Below are 20,481 nucleotides of genomic sequence, written 5' to 3' on the forward strand. Positions count from 1 at the left end.
TTCGATATTGTATTGATATGGAATTATTGTTTTTCATACTAATATGTTACAACACATAGAAAAAGAATTGAATGAATACTACATAAATTGAATTCATGTGAGTTTCTTCCAAGTTATATAATATATTATATTATACGACTTATATCTCTATTTTATTTGTTCTAGTTGTTCAACTTATTATTTTTATTATATTCAATCATCGCATGCTTGAAGAAGGACATAAATGAAAGAACTCAACGTTCAACATTGAAAATATATTATTTGCCGAAACTTCATTCCAAATACAACTGAAATATATTGTATTATCATACATGATGACTAGAGATTACAATAATTTAATATCATAACAACAAGAGATATCTCATGCCAATGTATGAAAAGCCAAATATATTATTAAATTTCCAAGTACACCAACAAGTTAAAATATTATACAATAGTAGTAAAATATACGGTAACATCAAATTATTATTATTAACGACATCAATTCTATTAATAGTTGCAGAAAACAACATCAAATATATTGAACAAACAGAGCTGATAAAACCACCAATACATCCAGATATATTCGAAATAGTTACATTATTGAATAACAAAATTTTTTTTAGAACTATCATTAGTAACATTGAAGAAATTCTGGAAAGCATCACATACAAGATGTTTTCCATTGATACATAATATACTACCTACATTTAGTAATGCATGACAATGATATCGCTTGAAAATTATTAGTAGCCTAAGTAACTTATTCGAAGTTGAAAAGAAACTCAATTGGGGTCGGAATCAACAACTAACGAACATAAAAGCCAATTGGAGAAGAATAAATTATTCCCCATTTTCCTCGACATTTACAACCAAATTCGATTGAAAAAAATAGATCTTTGATTTGTCATTATTAAAAGAATATTCATATTCTTTATTATTAATTGAAAGAATAGAACAGCAATAAATGAAAATTGGGGCAACAAAAGCAATTATTAATTTTAAACAAATGATCTATTTGCTCACAGCATGGATGTGGCAGTCAATCCTACATTTATTGAACAGCAGCGAAAACAACAGGATGTAAGGCTGTTTTTCATAGACTACTTTTGTGAAAAAGATCTGTTAAATTTATTGTAAAAGTAAATTGCTTGCTATAAGTTCATGTGTTAGCAAGCCCATGGAAATTTTATTGAAAAATATATCTTCAATTCTGGGATATATTTAAGAAATACGAAAATTTTCCATACTGTGAGTTTGGTTCAATTATGTCATAAGTTAGGTGATGTCGGAGGCCCTGAAATTTATCAGTTGCGATCTGAAAACTCTGACTTCTGACACCAGACGTGAGCCAGCCAGGTCACTCGATACTTTATTTTGTGAACAATTATTTTCTTAACAATCCCTCAGAGATAGAACTCTCCTCACTCCTCAGCAAGAATAGAATATTTTGGAATGACAACTATTTATCAGTGTAGATTTAAAACATTTTTTTTCAATAACCTGCTGAAGCTAAATGTTGAAATGTATAACACTTATGTTTAATGATGCTTTCCAAGGCAAAATATTGTTAAATAAATACATAACATTTGAAAACTCATTTACAATCATTATAGGGTAGACTGCCACATCCGTTTTTCTGTCAGTAATTTTCTTTCGGGATTGAAAACTAAAAAATACTTCAAATAAATATTACAGGAAAATTATTCAATTGAATATAACTTGATTTCACCAACCATTACAATCAATGTTGTGCACATACAATTTTAGTACAATATTTATATCATTACAACACCATAAATATTTTGTTATCTTATCTCTAAATTTGGTGGAATTTGTGCTATGTGACTGACTGAAAATTGAGCGGGTACGATGAGTGACAGATTAACAAAATAATTAAAATATTTAACAGATTACAAAAAATATACTGCGAATATAAAAAACGCTGTAAATGAAGATTGTATTCCAAATACTGTAATCAGGAACGTTAAGAATAAACGTGGATAGAAAGCATGTCTTTTCAAAACTAAAATAAACTTCTGAAATAATATTTCAAAATTAATTGGTTACTCATTTAAAATTCCTGAAAGTTCTTCAAGATTTTAGATTTATACATGGATAAGAAAGAGTAACTGATGTAATTCATAAGATAGAAATTAACAGTTGGAATAACAATTGAAGATTTAAAATGAATTAAATTATTATTTGTTTATAGATTTATCAAAACAAAATAATATCAACCATATAAAATTGAGAGATACCTAGGCAGAAAACAATGAACATTTTTAATTAAATAGAAAATTAACGAAACTAGAAGATTATAAAAACAACTGCTTAGAACAATAAGAAATGACAATAAATTCTTGAGTATAAAATAAGTATGAATAGGTGTTTACCTATTTCGATAAAAAAACTTCAACATTGTTCTGATTCTACAATTTGTAAAGCTGTTATTAATGGAAACTACACTATCCAATATTCAAATATTAAAGTACAACACCCAGATGCCATTCACGATAACAATAATCTAATTGAATAAATTCAGGAACATGCTTCGAAAAACTATAATAACGCTCCTTGCACATTACAATATATTAGATAAACCACAAAAACTTAGTTTAAATTTTTATAAAGCGATGTAAGTATAACAACTTAATGCAAGTATAACGCTAAAACGTAATATTCATATTTAATTTAAAATAGAAATATACGTAAGAATAAAATGTCAATGAATATTTTCCTGCAATGAAAGAGTACGATAGTGAGGTCGTAAGAATGAAAAAAAAATATTGATAAGAGTATTTATTCTTGAAACACAATTTTAACAAGGAAGTCTAGTTTTGAATTTGCGAATAGGTACTTTGAACATGCATATTAGAGTGTGTTGTGCAATGAGCGAGCGTTACAGTTCCAAGTACAAATGTAACTAACAAATAAATTTACTATCTAATAATATTCTAATTGAAAATAACCTAGACACATAAGACTAGATTTGACTAGGATAGAAGACAATCCTAGTCAGAAAAATATGGATTATAATGCTAAACCTTGGTGTGAGTCAACAAAATAAATTCATCTTATCATTCTAATATGTTATCATCACACGAATATTTAAATTACATACATGGGTATTCAAATAGTTTTAGAAATATTTTGAGATATAACAATCGTCTACAAAATATTGAATCAGTGCTAGCTACTTGGAGTGATTCAGTAATTTTTAAAATGGTGAAAAGTTTTAATAATTCTTAAATTAAAGCAAAGTGAGTCTCCCATTCATTTCAATCAAATCCAGTTGATCAGAATGATTTAAAAACTGATTCTATTGTTATAAATACATTGTTTTCAAGTCTTTGAAGATAGTAAAGACAAATACAAATTGTATTTGTTATACCCACAAGAGCCCTTGATTTGAACGTGGGTGGATAATGGAAGGGATGATTATAAGAGATGAATGGAACAACAATTCTAGATTGGTTCCAAGCGAATGTTATCGATTATTGAGAGCATGACATTATCTCAAAGAAATAAGAATTAATGCACAATTATTAAAGCAATAAATGACTGATACATTACAGATTCATGCGATTCCAAGTTTTAGAAAGTTAAATTCTTAAATGCATAAATTGCTATCAGACAACAACTGGTGATTGATACTTCATTGTTTCAATAAATGCTCGACAATAAATAATCTGCGGAGTCAATGCAATAATAGTGAATTTTAATTCTAAATGGCAAATTTGAATAGTGATATTTTAATAGTATTACTATGATTTAGTAAAAATTCCAAAGATGGAAAGGAGAATGAGATGTGACAAGAAAATTATATTTAGAGCAAAAATAACTAGAGATTGTGAGGAGAATGAATGGAGCTCTTGAGAATGGAAGTGATTGGTGAGTTAAAAAACTATCAAAGCTTTTTCATTAAAGGTAGAAAAAATCGGTGGTTACCGTTACACAGGATTCCGGCATTCAATTAATGTTATTATTACCAAGATATGAAAGGTTGAGACGAACTCTTTTCTTGTAAAAATGCAACTCATGTTTGAAAATGAATTTTGTTTTGAATCCACATTTCCATCAAAAAGACAATTCAGTTTGAGAATATATATGTTACAACTGAATATGATTCAAGCAAATAAAAACTTGAGAACCACAACAAGTTGAGTGAGTTCATAAACAAATATGAAATCCTACTCTTAAATGATCTCGATTAAAACAAGAGCTCGAAATCGAATAAAATATTTTATGTTCAATCAATTAATAATTTAACTTCAACTTCAGAAAAGTACCACAGGCTTAAGCCCAAAAACGGTTAATTTATAAGACATTAATTAAATGTCTTAATTTATAAGACATTTTCGCTTCAAATCTCTTCGAAGAAAATTAAACCGAATCCTGATTTCTGTAACTATCGATTCGACTCACTTAGCTGACAATTCAAGTGAGTTGCACAAAATAATTGTGATCGTATTCATCCACAAAAATCAATTGTTCCGATTCACAAATCCTTAGTACAGAGCTTATATTATTTATGTACTATGATTGGAAACTAGACTAAAATAACGAGCAAATGTGATGAAAATACATGGTGTTACACAATAAATGGTGTCGGCGGTACTTACACTTATCATTACACAATTTGAATACAGTTAATTCGGTGAACGTGTTGGTGCTATTCGTTACAAGTCTTAAATTCGTCGTGATCTAATTATTTTGCTGTTAAAAATGTTTGAATAGCTGATTGTCAACTTCTCGACAACAGACCTGTTCATGGACAAATTCAAAAATGCAAAATACCGAATAAACGAATTATTATTTACGTTATTTAAACTAGTAATTCAGTTGAATCATCTATCGAATTGAAAAGAAAATTTAACAAGAAGTCACACTGGACAATTTCTAATGTTTCTCTAAGAAAGTGAAAAAGTATAAATTGAAAAGCTTGTATTAAATTAATCATATTTGTAGCCAATTAGAAAACAAACTGACTAAATTTCCCATGGTTCAAAACCACAATTACCCACTAATTATCATTAATAGGAAGACAACAGCGACTATGTATTTTTAAAAACTTGTTTGATTTGAGGGGGAGGATTGATATACTGTATTTTGATTGAGGGCCTAAGAAAAACATAGCGGCTAAAACAATCTCAACACGGATTTCTTTTTTAAATACTTGGTCACAAATCAGTTAGATCACACACCCGGTTCTAATCCTGCTTCAATTCTTGTTCAATTAGAATCTTCACTTTTAGCACCAATACAAGTTTTAAATTTACACTTACAAATAATGAAAGACAATCTAAGCTCACTAATTCTTATCAATGGACCACTCAGTATCATCTATTGTAATTTTGATTAAAGGTATTGTGATTCATGCAACAGTCCTAACAGTACAATCGATGATTATGATAATAATAATTATTAGAGAGCTCAAAACGTTCATAACAATAATTGTGAACATCAATTTCATATGACCTTATCACTAATATTATCCAATATTAATAATACAAGACACATAAATTCGCTATTTTATATCAATAGTATTATATTTACAACAAAATATTTATTGAAAATTTACACTTAATCATCAATTTTTCAAGGTCTCTACGTGTTGTGATTACAGAAAACTACTAATACTAGAAAACTATTTCAGTTATTTACAATGGCGAATAGCAAAATGTTTACTGTATGTTATGTAGGGGCTAAATGTTCTTTGGCGTAGTGATAAACTAATAAAAATTCAGAAGGGCTAAAAATATACCTGTAAACTCTATTCATGCAGTTTAGTCAACGAAAATACACATTAGAAAAATACAATTCATTTATAAAATCCATTCACTCAATCATTAATCGCAAACCATTATAATTCATCGTTCGTATGAAGCCCAATTGAAATAATTCATTAACCTTAATGATTGCATACACATCAATTATTTTAATGATTTGACATCAATGAATGAATGAATTTTATTAATAGTAAGCCTTAACAGTAATATATTACTTTTATTACTGTCTATCAAGATCATCAAATATATTGTCTTTCCCTAACAACTAGAATATTTAAAAATACTTCAATCGTCTTAAATCTAGGATATTAAAAAAAAATATTCAATTATACAGCCAAGTAAACCAATATTTCAAGATATAATAGTACTGTAGATACAATATTTTTAATTTTAGACAACTTCAAGAACCAATCTAATTATTACACTAAGCTAACAATCTATCATTACAGTGGCTGGAATATATAATAGGATAAATGTGTATCGACTGTGTTACCAACACAAGTTATGACAATTAGTGTTAAATTGAATTAAATCAACTACAGAGACAATCACACAACTATATAGTTGTTGCATCTTGCATCTTGTATTGAACGTTAAATTGTGAAGCATATAACAACCGCTAATACACATTTCTAACCATCAGTTACATTAAGAAAATCTAGACAATGCTGAACAGAAAAATCTATCAATAGGCAAATTAGCGGAAAATTTTACAATACAAATACAACATTATTTAATAGTTAATATTGTCAACTACCACCAACAGATCTACTATAGATCCAATTATGAAAACATATCTATATAGTTGTTGAAGATATCAATTCAAATTTCTACTGGTTGTTCGACACATTCTCAAGATTTTGATGAAATTTAGATCTCTTGGTATTTCGCAAGCGAGACAAAAGTTCATCTAGTATAACAATTTGAAACGAACTATACTAACTAAACCTTAGAAACACAACATTTGATAGAGCACCGATCTACGCTCTACCATAGATACAAGCTAAAACAGCCCATTCGATAAAATTCTATGATGACAATGAGTTTTGGGCTGAGAGGGGAAAACCAAACATCAATTACTTCTAATTAAGAGTACTAGAGTTATATAATAATAGTTAGCTATTCTAAAACCACATTTTAGTAGCAAATAGACAACCCGAAACAATTATTAGCTAGATTTTCAATCAACCACAACTTTCTTCAAGTAGTGCAGTAATATTTAGTACCACACAAAAGCAAAATTATACAAAACTATGAGAAGCTTTTTGGGAGTAGAACAATAACCGGATTTAAAAAGGTACAGGTGCCTAAGAATAATTCAAATTTTGAATCAAGCTTGAAAAAGCTTTCTAAAAGTAGTACTAATGGAAATAATAATCTAAAACTATAAAAGAACTATTACCTCACAAAATTACTGAAACCACTGATATGAATGAATGAATGAGCCTCGGAAACTATGAAAGGAACTTAGCTAAGACAGAAGCACTAAAAACATTATCTAAAACTGTCAAAGTGCTTAGTAGAGATAATGATACTATGACAATGAACAATTACAAAAAGCTCTGTTCAGCTCGTAGTATCTAACATAAAGATCCACAAAAAATAAGCATAGCTGTGCCGAGGTAGTACACAAAAAGTATAACCAAAACAATGATTTGAAACTAAATAATAGCGTGGTTATGTTAGCAATAAACAAAACAATGATCTAAAACTTTTAAAGAAGCTGAATAAGGAGTCTAGTGCCAAAAAATAAACTGAAACTACGGAAATAGCTTTGTAGAGTTATTGATACTCCAGACAACAATGATCTAAACTATACAAAGAGTCTTATAAAGGTAGCATACTCGAAATAGCAATCTAAAACACTATACACAGAGCTTTGCAGAGGTACTAGTACCCAAAACAACCATCTAAAACTATAACAACAGCTTTGTTAAGGTATAGTAGTAATAGCTTATAGGGTAGTAAATGTAATGACTTTGGCGTGATTATTGCAACACCGTCTTCGATCTACAAAACAATAAGCACAAACAGCTATGCAATATTAGAAGAATACAGTGTGTGTGTATGTGTGAGTGTGTGTAGTAATAGTATACAACAACAAACAGACCCGATGTTACATTCAAGACAACCATCCGTCAGATGTTACAATCATACAAGTGACAGACGAGATCCATCTAGTGTTACAATCAAACAAGTATAAAGGACACAATAGTTATCCATCAGAGACCTTGTTACAAACAATATGATGGATACTTGGATCATCTGTCAGTGACGGAGAAAAACCTTTCCATACGTTCGCGTAATACCGTTAGCAAACAGGAGTGACAGATGACGTCACAACCTGCCCAAAGCAGCCGACATACCAAGAGTGACAAGCAGGGCCGCTCCGGGGCCGCAACCAAGCCAACAACAGAGGCGCCGCGTGAGAGCCGCCGCAACAAAGAGACAAAATCGCCCGTTCAAACGAGACCCGTTCCATGGAGCCTCACGGGCAGACAAGTGACGCCGTGTGACAGGGTGGCGTGTGACGTCAGCGCAGCGTGTATGGCGAGTAGAGCGATTCGTCAGCCACCACTTGGATCAACTTGAGGCATTGCTCCTGCGACAGGTAGGCGCCCAGGTTCAGACTCAGCTCGCTTAGCAGGGTGTCGCCGCTCTGTGCAAAAACATCACACAATTCATTACAGCCTCATTACAAAGACATTAGATCGATTCAATAAAAGCTAGCAATTGCTAGTTCCAAGTGATTTTCAGGCAAATAAATACTAGGATTTGAATCAGCTGTATAGTCTCATCTGTATAGCAAGAGCTATGTCTAGTTGCTAGTCATTAGACTTTAGTTTTTATTCAATCGGCCCATTAGCTCGATTGAATAAAAGCTAGCAATTTCTAATTTCAAGTAATTTCAAGAAGCAAATACTAGGATTTGAATCAGCTGTATAATCTCATCTGTATAGCAAGAGCTATGACTAGTTGCTAGTCATTAGACTCTAGTTTTTATTTAATCGACCCAATATATAAGCTTCCACTATAGTGAGGTCCACGCTATAATGGCAGGATTTGATTAATATTGGTGTTGCTATCCTTGTCTATCATTCGACAAAGCATATAGCACTATGCTTTTATACCTCCGCAACGTTACCAGATCAATTTTCAATAATGTAGAAATATAATTAGTTAGCAAAATATTCAATCTCAATTATGAAAATATATTATGAAATCATTAAAACATATATTTTCTTGAGGATTAAAATATGATTTATCATTTTTAACAAGAATGAACAGTTAATATTACATAAAATATACTAGTATACTGGTAAATAATTGTAGCTTATATGCTTTTCGTAATCTGCATGTCTTTATTCTTTATAAACTCCTCTGGTCGAGGTGTACCCTCGATCAGAGAAATAATTATTATTATTAATGGCAGTGGCAATTATTAGAAGGCAGTGACAAGGCAGAGAATCGCAACGCTGTTCTTATATGTTTGTCCACGGCCATTACAACGTGAACTTCACCATAGCTACAGTGGAGACGCGGAATTGAGAATTTCCGGAACTTAAATCAAATCAAATTTATTCACCAATTAACAACAGTCTTACAACAAAATAAATACATATTTTTTTGTTAAATAATTGGCGTGGCTAGAAAAATAAATCTGTACATTACATTTCCAATTCCGCATTCTCGCTTTAGATTCACATTTATTACTACAGCGCATCTAATAAACTTTACATGAATTTTTGGTGAATGATGCCCACATAAGCTTTTGCTCGTTCGTGGGTGATGAGAGAAGGTGGATGGGATTCGAACCCACGACCAGGCGCAACAATGCAGGCTGGAGTTACGAGCATCAGACCACTCGGCCACGCTGGCCGGAAAATTTTTGATTTCCCACTCCTCCGTGTTTATTGATTGCTAGATGAAGGATGAAGCTCAAATTTTATTTATATATGTTCAGTGAGACAAACAGCTACCTGAAGAGGTTTGAAACAAATTGTTTGTGAGAGTTTTGTTATGTGATTGTTACTGATTGCAAACCGGGAATATTGAACCCTGTTGAATGACATTATAGCTAAAAATCTTCGGGACGTTTATTTTCAGGTCTTTTGTACGAAATCTCTGTATATATTATATTTATTAATTTGATATGGATACCTGCTATACTATTAAGTAATCAACTGCTACTACAATACAGAAAACATATGTCTAAGATTCACTTGCAAATGACTTTGAACTCAAAAATGAAAATACATGTTAGAAAGGGTACTTTTTCAATTTTTATGTACATACAAGTAGCACTAAACAAAAAAGTGAACATCTGTCTAAGAATATGTATAGCTGTACCTTGATTGCACGTTTCAGTGTGGCCGCATCAATAACAATTCCCGTCTCAGCAATGTCCGTATCACCAGTTGCTATTTCATATTCTGAAATACGAAATAGGTTTTAAAAAATTATAAATTTCAATAGAAGATCAGTTGGTCTCTACACTTACATAATTAACAACAAGTGTCTGGAGACATGTAGTTCCAGTAACAGAAGGCACCTTATCCAAGTTTGGGATTTATTTGCATAATTGGTAGATGTTGTTTGAACAGCCAATAAGGGAAATATTTTGCATATTAATCATCATGCATTTTCGTTAACGTTAATAGTTTGCGAGTATTGAGCATGACATTTGCTAGTGTTGAGCCCGTCATCCTAATAATTAAAATATAGATTTACTTTCAACAAATAGAATAATGCACAAATCTCGAAACAAAACAATCAACAAAATAAATGTAAGAAAAATAAATAAAATAACAGAAAATAAATGAATTGATGAAATTCGAGATTGAGTCTTTCTTCTTCTGAATAATTGAGTTGTCTATTTGCACAACCACATACACTCAAAATAAACATTTTTAGGAAACATAAATAACAATATTAATAACAATTTCAATATTATTGTAACTACATTATAAACAAAATTCCAAATGACTTTATAGATGAAAAAATCACACGCGATTCAATTAAAAATATAGAATATTGGATTGACCAAAATGTATTCTTTAAACTAGTGGTATAGAGTATAATGTTGTATACAAATAATTGTTACTAAAAACAGTGAGCGATGGGCATGTATACTCTTGAACCAGGCTTGTAAATTGTCCCAAGTCACATTACAGGAACTTCTTTTTATTGTATCAGTTCATTTGTTTTTCTTTGAGAAAGTTTCACTGTCATGATGGCCTCTAGATGTCACAGTGATTAATTAGATTAAAATTTTCATCATAGTATAGTATGTATAGTATTCTCAAGTATTTTTTTTCTATGAGCCTGTGCGTTTTTTTTATAATAGGTATAGCTTCATTAGCATTATTAATTTTTTTTTTGTAATTTCTTCGTTAGCATTATCAATTGTATATTAATTCATATACTGACCTGAATTGATACAGAATAAATAAACTGCAACTCACTGCCAACACACAAGGAATCTTATGTTGGCAGTGCCAAGTATTACAGTGATGTTATTGATGCACTCAAGTTACAATCAATGTTATTTAAATATTGTATTGTAAAAATATGTATTTGTAAATTTTGGCAATAAATTCAATTCAATTCAATTCAAAAAAAAAAAAAAAAATAAATAAATAAAAAAAAATAATTGTAAAGCATTATTAATCCCATGTGAAAGTTATTCCTTCGCAGTCACAATTTTGCGTCAAGATGCATAATTTCGGTGATTCAACCAAACTATTCAATAAAATATTTAGACCCGGTTGTACAAAAGCCGGTTAAGTTTTGATCGTGATTAATTCCACGAGAACTAATCAGAGAAGCCGTCTTTTCAGAAAAGCCTTCTCTTATTGGTTGTCGTGAAAGTAACCACAATTAAAATGTAACCGGCTTTTGTGCAACCGGGTTTTATTCTTATAAATTTGGAATGATGAGAATGTAACACAATTACCAGTAAGAATGGTGTCAGTGAGCCCAGACAGCGTCAGCTGGCAATGAGGCGCAAGAGCAATGGCGTTGGCTGAGTTGTCGCCCGGCCCAGTTGCCATGGCAACAGCTGTAGCCCCGCCCCCAGCTGCATTACTGGCCACGCCCCCTTCCAGCTGCGGACCAATGGGCGTCGGCGCTGCTGCCTGCTTCGGCTCGATGACTGGCTGAAGCGGTGGAGGAGGTGGAGCAGGCTGATTATCGATATCAGTCGACATGCACTTACCGGGTCGTGGTTGCTGTGGAAACATTAATTAAAAATGAGAATGCAATATTATTTAAAGAAAATTTTAAATTGAACATGTCAAATGTATGTTGACCGGCTAAATCATCATCACACAATTTTACAGAAGAGTGACTCAAAATGAATAAATTAAAGTTCAATTCAATTTAGTTAAATATGTTTCTCAGAAGGTGAAGCAAGTAAGGAGCAACTCACTATCTTTGTATATAAAGTAAGACTTTATCGGAATGAAGCATTAAAATTCAATAGGAATGCCATATTGCAATCGGCATCGATGTACTATAGTGAGGTCCACGTTATAATGACATTATTTGATAAACTTTGGTTTTGCTATCCTTGTCTATCATTTGACAAAGCCGGTGGTACTATCCTTTTCTAGATCCACAACGATGACATTATGTATTTGACAGTGTAGAAATATAATAAGTTAATGCAGAGAATCGGCATCGCTATTCTTCTATCTTTATTCACTGCCATTATAACGTGGACCACACTATAGCACATCAGTCTTTCCTATGCATATTGTTTTCAACCTTCTCAGTCATAATTTTTTCATAATCAATACACGATTTCTTTGCCTAGGAATCAATATCAGCTGCCAATCTATTTTAAGATTACTGTTCCTTGTTGCTAGACAAGCATTTATCTTCAGCTAAATCTGATCTCAAGATTACCGCCAGTAACTTCCCATCACTACATTCCCTGTCTGAAACTAAATAATAATAGCCTGTATAAAGAGAATTTATCAAGAACATTTCAGTTCTTGATTTGGCCTCATGGCATCAAGTCAAGTCGTTATTGATTGTATTTTCGTGAAATAAGACTATATTTTATCAACAATAAGTATAGTGAGAGATAGCTCTATCAGTTTCCAACTCCGCACCGTAGCCAAATCGTCTGTTCACTATGAGGAAATATTTAATGAACTACTAATATTTTTAGTTATGAATATTATTACTTTATGTATATGAAAATGTAATCTATCTTTTGGAGAGTTTACTATTTATGAAATTTGGGAGTAGAGCAGATTTGGACAAGGCCTGTTGCTCTCGCCCAGTCAGTATCGTCCATATCTTCATCATGATTTATAATTGTATTGATTAATAAATGAAAAAATGTATGCTTTTATTTCATGAATAACATTGAATATAATTGAATCGTGAGAAAATATATTATCTTGACGAATAAACTATATTTTAGATAGAGATGATTATTGTTGGACAGAATCAACAATAAATTAATATTACATAAGATATACCGGAATAATATGAATCATAACTATGAACTATAAAATGTGGTGAGAGAACATTTTTTGGTCCTTCAAAATTGTTTCTTTATTACGTGAATATTTCCTATTTTAGTGATAATAATGTAGAATATTTCTTTTATGTTTGGTTTTGGAACATCTGAATTTAAAAATCTACTTTGAGAAAATAATTAAGGACTGAAAATTTTGTGAAGTGATCAACATCATGACTTAACCTATTTCGGACTATGTGCGACGTTATCTAAATTTGGGAGAGGAATAGCACAAGGTTGTCTTATTATTTCTCTCCCTATCATTTTAATGATGTACTTATTGTATGAATCAATAGAAGAATAAAGAACATTGGTAGCTTTGTTGAACTATCACGTCCACTGACTTGATAACGTAAAATCTGAATGGATAAATAGCAGACCTGTTGTTCAGAAGGCAGCAGATTGAGATGCTTCTTGCGCTGGTGCTGCAGCAGCTTGGCCTTGGACGCATACTGCTTGTGGCACCACTGACAGCCGTGCGGGGTCGTCGTCACACTGCCCACTGTCTGCGAGAATGTCGGGTTCGGCTGGCCCGGGATCTCCGGCACTCCGCCCTAGTTGGCACAAACACAACATTTCAAGTCAAAAACCAAGCAAATTCTTGGTGAGAATGCATAGTTGGCCAATGCCGTCCTAGTTAGCCCAACAACATTTCTCGTCAAAACCGAGCAATTTCGAGGTGAGAATTGGTTGATTGAACGGATCGATTGATTCAGAAATGATAGAAAATGAAGGTGCTAGAATTCAACTCCTATATTCTAATACTCCAAACCCATATAATTTGAATGAAAAATAAAATACCAAACAATTTCATTGATTGAAAGATGAGAGAAATTGAAGGTGCTAGTAATTAAACTCCTATATATCAATACTTCAAACCCATATAACGAGAACCATTGAAATAAAAGATGAAATACTTCCCTAAAACACAGACAAATACACAAAATGAGCAAGAAACATTATAATGTTCGTTATATAAGAAACCTAAAGTTGAAGACTGAAATAGAATGAATTTACTTTATATGAAGTCATTCAAGTCAGTTTATAGTGTGTTTTCATGATAAAGATTGGAATTATTTTCAGCAAACGAATAATATCTGTATTTGTGAATGAACTCATCTGGATGCAAATTATTGGCATTCAGATAAGTTATTATTATTCAGTATTTTTTTCCTAATTCATAACGAATTTGGACAAAATTAATTGAGCAATTACGATAATTTATACCTTTTGACGATTGCTCATTGGCAATTTGTTATCTGAATAATATCTGTATTTGTGAATGAACTCATCTGGATGCAAATTATTGGCATTCAGATAAGTTATAATTATTCAGTATTTTTTTCCTAATTCATAACGAATTTGGACAAAATTAATTGAGCAATTACGATAATTTATACCTTTTGACGATTGCTCATTGGCAATGCCGATCCAGGATGATTCTTCAGAATATGGGCCTTCCTTTTAGAACTGCTTTTGTAGATCTGAAACAGAAAGTGACAAATGTGATAACTTTGGGAAAAGAGCAACACTAATCTCAAAGTTAAGGAACTTTATATCAAAAACTAATGTTTTTGACAGTTAAATATTTTCTTTTCTTTAATAGTGAAGTTGGAATTGTGGTGATCATCTATCTACAGTGAAGTCCACGTTATAATAGTAGTATTTTATTGACATTGGTGTTGCTAGTCTTGTTTATTATACGACTGTCATTTTCTTGCTCCGCAATGTTGCCAATTTATTTTTTTTCAAAATGTAGAAACAGGAAATAATTAATTAACAAAATATTTAATCTCAATTATGAAAATTTATTATTTAATCATTGAGAAATATATTTTTCCTACAGTTACGTTGAAAAGTGGCCATTGCTGCACTGATTACAGAACGCAAAGAATCACTTTTCCGCTCTAGTGCGGGAAAAATTTTTCTGCACTCCAGATTTGCAACATGGCAACGCAAAATACTTAGTAGGTTATATGGAGCAACAGTGCAGCAAAATCAAAATTAAGTTGGTAACAGTGACTGGGCTGCTATAGTGAGCAGAGGTGCAACGAAGCACAACGCGCAAATTATTAGTATTAGATATTATAACCAACGACAACGAGGACTTTAGGATTTTAGGATTAAGGTTTTTATCAATAATAAAATTACACAGAAAAACATTTGATGCATTTCAGGCAATTATACCCATAAGTACCCACTTTTCATATTCAATGGTAACTGTAGGAAAAACTTAATGTGAAATACGTGCGCAAAGTTCCTCTGCTGCACAAAGAAACCATTCCGCCCTCGCCTACGGCTCGGGCGTAAACGTTTCTTTCGGTGCAGCAAACTGTCACTTTGCGCACTAGAATAACTATTCTCGACTAATAAAATATAATTGATTATTTTAAACAACAATGAACATTTAGTATCAGATATACTGGTATCAGCTTCGTCTATAGAAGGCAATGGCAAAGCAGAGAATCGGCAACGCTGTTCTCCTATCTTTCTTCACTGCCATTATAACGTAACTTCGATACTAACGATAGTAACTTCTAATAATTTTATATTGACACTTGAAACTTACATTAATATATCGAAACATGAAGTCTTCAAGAATAAGAGGGTCCTTAACATGAGGGTACTAGTTATTAAATTGATTCGAGAAACTATTGAGTAGCACTGCAAATATACATAATAAACCTTTCAATATGAAGGGATAGGGATGGTTGGAGAAGTTGCGCAACTCACACCTAAAGACTGTTAGGATTCAAGTTGCGTAATTCTATTATTATTATATAGTGTGTACCACGTTATAATGGCAGTGGATAAAGATAGAAGAATAGCGATGCCGATTCTCTGCATTAATTAATTATATTTCTGCACTGCCAAAAACATAATTGTCATCGTTCTGGACCTAGAAAAGGATAGTACCACCGGCTTTGTCGAATGATAGACAAGGATAGCAATACCAAAGTTGATCAAATACTGTCATTATAATGTGAACCTCACTATAGTAAAGTGAGTTGAATGCTCAAAAGAGGGAATAGAGGGAAAAGTTTGGAGTACAATTTTTGACCCCGCAGCTTTGTTTAGGTTAATAGATAGGTAAACATATCAAAAGGCTCCACCCCTGTGCTAAGGGGTGGGGGTGGTTTAAAGGTCTTCTTCTTCTTCTTGCCTTCAAGGATTATGCACATGCCTGTTCCGACTCACAATTTATATACGTTAATTGATAATCAATTTAATGAGAAATTTTTTTTGCCATCCGACATCCCTCTTTCCCTGTGACCTGTTCAATAGGGTGGAATTCTTCCAGCGGACATTCTGTCAACGTGCTCCATCCAGAAACGACGATGCTGGTAAACCTTCTCTCCCAGACAGTAGACTTTGAGCTCTGAACGAATATCATGAAGGTACCATTCAGGTAACTTCAAGGTATCATTGAAGGTATAATCTGCATGGAATTTTCATCAATCATTAAAAAGTCATAAGGCCAAAAAGAGCGAAAAATTGGAGGTAAACGTGTTTTTCAAATAACACACCTTTAGGCTCAGATTTCCCCAAAACTATAAGAGGTATGGGAAAAGTTATTAGGAAATTTGTGAGCTTCAATTTTGTACCAAATAGTCGTGTTTGTAAGACGCATGGTTTCGGAAGCCCATGTATATGCGGAAGCCCAAAAACTGGTACCTTTAAACCACCCTCATCCCCTTAGCACAAGGGGAGGGGTTGGGACTTTTGATACGCTACCTCCTTATTACCCTAAAACAGAGCTGCGGGGTCACAGCTGTATAACCGTTGGTTGAGTGAACTGACCTTGTCGCAGTACTGGCAGTAGTAGTCGCGTGTGGTCTTGAGGATGGGCAGATTGAGTTCGGGCACCGAGTCGGGCGTGATGTCCGGGTGGCGGTTGGCCAGGTGGTTCACCAGCATGCCTCGCCGCTTGAAGCCCAACTGGCACGCGTGGCACTTGAAGATGAAGCGCTCGTAGTCCGACGAACCCAGCTGCAATCCAACAATTCAAAACTTCAGCAATCGAATCGCAATTAATATTGAATTAGGCCCGGTTGCAAAGAACCGGTTAAATTTTAATCGTGATTAATTTCACGAGAACCAATCAGAGAAGGCTTTTTCGAAAAAACTTATTTAAAAATACTTAGAAAAAAACTTATTTTTTCGAAAAAAGCCTTCTCTGATTGGCTCTCGTGAAATTATCACGATTAAAATTTAACCGGCTTTTGTGCAACCGGCACAAAGTATTTTAATAGGGCTACTTGAATTATTTAATTAATATAGAAATAACTATAAGGTACATTCTTTCAATTTTTTTACATAAACTCTACTAGTTTTAGCATTCAATTAATTTTTAATAGATGAAAATTACTGAGATATTGCAATTATTCAAATGCTAATGAATTCATTATTATTAAACGAAAATCCAAATTAAATGCTGTAATTCAACCCGAAAACTTTTGCTACTGCAAATATTGACAACAGGGTAAACTTATTAATTATTAATAATAATAATCAATTTTTAATAATTCATTAATTGAATAATTTCAAGATTTAACTCGGTACTTACAACAACTTATGGCCGGTTTCAAAAGCTTGGTCAAAACATTTGAACATGGTCAAAATGTATCAACTGGTCAAATAAGCCTAATATTGTTTCACCAGTAGTGGAAAGTGCGATGGTGAATTGATGAAATTATCGAACTTCCATGCCATCGGCGGGATTCGAACCCACGAACCAGCAGACCGAAGTTTGTAACGCTCCTTACCACTAGACCAGCCCGGCCAGAAACTTCAGGCCGGCCAGCCGACACTATCATGTTAGCCAACTTCAGAAACAAGACCGTGATCAGATTCAACCAACCGAATTTTATAGAACAGTTAGCCTATATATTTGAGCAAACTATTACTCTTTGAAATGGTCAATTTGACGATGGCAAAGAAATATTTAACTGAGCTTGGTGAAACCGGTCATTAGAGAAAGAACTTAGATTAGATTAGTGTGGGTAGGTACTGACAACAACTTTGGGTATGAACTTCTTGGGCAGCGGTGGGCGGGGCGACTTGGGCTGTTTGCTGAGGTCTCGCTCGGATGTGTGCATTCGCTTCATGTGTTCCTGCAGCTTGTCCTTACGCTTGAACTGCTTGCCACAGTTTGCGCACAGGAACTCGCGGTGGTCAGAGTGCCTAAAACAAAATTCAAATTCAATTTTCTTCCTCAAATTAATTTATTGCCTCAAAACAATATAACAAAAAATCATTTGTAATTACAAAAAATTTAATGTTGAATTTCTTCAAATAAATCGGTGTTAACTTATTGGTTTTTGTGCTGGAGACGAGTAACAAAACAGTTCAGACGTAAACAAACCATTAATACCAATTACTAAGTACTATTATTACTAAATAGAAAATTATTAATTAGAAGTATTGCACATGTGTAAAAATGTATTGTGAAACTTCTCCATGAAAGTAAAAACTTTTTTAAAGGAAATACTTCGCAACTTCGTTTTGTTATCTAACATTTATCAAGAAAAACGGGAAGAGAAACAGGGAGTGAGGGAGGGAACTTTAAATTTTACTGTCGTCCTGTTTATAAAGATATCGTGTTTCATAACAATTTTTTCCCCAGTGCGAATCACGGGTTACAAAATGAAGTAGAGATGACAATTCAATGAGTGTTGTTGATAGAGAAGTATTGGATGGAAGGAACCATGACATAGCTGATCCGGGTTAGATCAACCCCGCATAAAATTTCCAAATTTTGCCTTTGGTTTTAGGAAATACGAAAGTGAAATAAAATTACCACTTGCATAAAATAATAAACGCATAATTTTCAATTTTCTATAAGGAATCTATAGAAATAATGAAATGTTATTCTTTCAAAAAACATCGTACTACTATCAGAAGAAGCAATCTTTTATCATTCAATTTCCTTGACCATTGTTATATTAAAACATTCAAATAAATGAGGATTTCTAAGCAAAAAGAATTTTCTTGTACTAATATCCATTAAAAAAAAAAGATGGAACAGTTATTCAATTTTATATGTAGGACGGTATCCAATTAATCGTTCTTCATAGAATGTTTGTTGCAAAAATGATTTCATTTCAAAACACATTGTTCCGTGAAACAACATGATACATTTCAACCATTTTAATTTGAGTAATTTTTTGGTTCAATAATGGTCAATGGTTGTGATTTGATAGATAAATAATATAATGTTGAAGATTTTAAGCGCTGAGCACTACATTCCACAAATGAATAATATTTAAACTCTTACAGAATAATTTTTATAGAATGAATCACAAGTTACTGAAATGTTTTTATGGAATTAACTAATTTTGTTTTGCATAGAAATATATACGGAGGACTAATGACATGAGTAGGCTAAAGGAATCAATAAGGTGAAACACAATTTCAATAAGTAAGAGTAGTTGGAAACGCAAGACAATGTGACTTAAAAAAATACATACTTGAGCTTATGCATCCTCAGTTTGTCTTGCGTGTGAAATTGTTTTTGACAATATTCGCAAATGAACTTGCGATCGCAATGAAAAGATCGAATGTGCTTTCGTATCTGGCTATATTCGTCAAATTCCTGTCGATAAACGAATAAAAAATATAAATAAACAGGACGATATTCCACAAAACAAGATTATTGAGAAATACATGAAATTAACTTACATTTCATAATAGAGATATGTTTTAACAGTATAATATGTTAACTGCAATGTTGGATATTATAAATAATGTAATATAGGTATGTATATACTGTATTATAAAATATTAGGTAATATAATTTAGGTGATATTAACTTAAAATATTAAGATATCTGTGGTTACAATAATCTGTAACTCTATATGATGTAACAAATAATAATAAAGCTAAATATAATCTAATCTCATTCAGATCTACGGAAATTATTACATATATGCCTATAAAGTATACATATAAAGTATATTATAAAAAAATATTATGATTCCAAAAATGAGAGAAAACAATATGACAATATGAAAGAATAGGTCTTGATGAGATCCATGGAAAACATAAAATAACCATTATACACCAACAAAAATGGTATAAGTTACTTTGGAATAGGAGAAAGAAGAATTATTTCAAGAGAATACAGCAACAAAAGAGTATATAGAGTTTATAATGCGATAAATTATTGAAAATAGA

At 32.3% G+C, this 20,481-nt stretch overlaps 1 protein-coding gene across 5 annotated transcripts in view; it reads right to left on the reverse strand.

Annotated features, from left to right (window-relative positions):
* Window positions 1-239: 239 nt before the first annotated feature.
* The window catches only part of LOC111056922 (PR domain zinc finger protein 10), a 61,967-nt gene continuing 41,725 nt past the window's right edge, over window positions 240-20,481 (reverse strand). For all 5 annotated transcript variants that reach the window (XM_039428518.1, XM_039428516.1, XM_039428517.1 and 2 more), the window contains exons 19-26: window positions 19,776-19,900; window positions 18,321-18,489; window positions 17,107-17,295; window positions 14,706-14,789; window positions 13,686-13,859; window positions 11,728-12,001; window positions 10,122-10,204; window positions 240-8,430 (exon numbers count right to left, since the gene is read on the reverse strand). In XM_039428518.1, the coding sequence (XP_039284452.1) occupies window positions 8,305-8,430; window positions 10,122-10,204; window positions 11,728-12,001; window positions 13,686-13,859; window positions 14,706-14,789; window positions 17,107-17,295; window positions 18,321-18,489; window positions 19,776-19,900 (1,224 nt within the window). In that variant the 3' untranslated portion in view covers window positions 240-8,304. The remainder of the gene's footprint in view (window positions 8,431-10,121; window positions 10,205-11,727; window positions 12,002-13,685; window positions 13,860-14,705; window positions 14,790-17,106; window positions 17,296-18,320; window positions 18,490-19,775; window positions 19,901-20,481) is intronic.

The sequence above is a fragment of the Nilaparvata lugens genome, chromosome 5 (assembly GCF_014356525.2).
Source record: "Nilaparvata lugens isolate BPH chromosome 5, ASM1435652v1, whole genome shotgun sequence".
NCBI classification, from domain to species: Eukaryota; Metazoa; Arthropoda; class Insecta; order Hemiptera; family Delphacidae; genus Nilaparvata; species Nilaparvata lugens.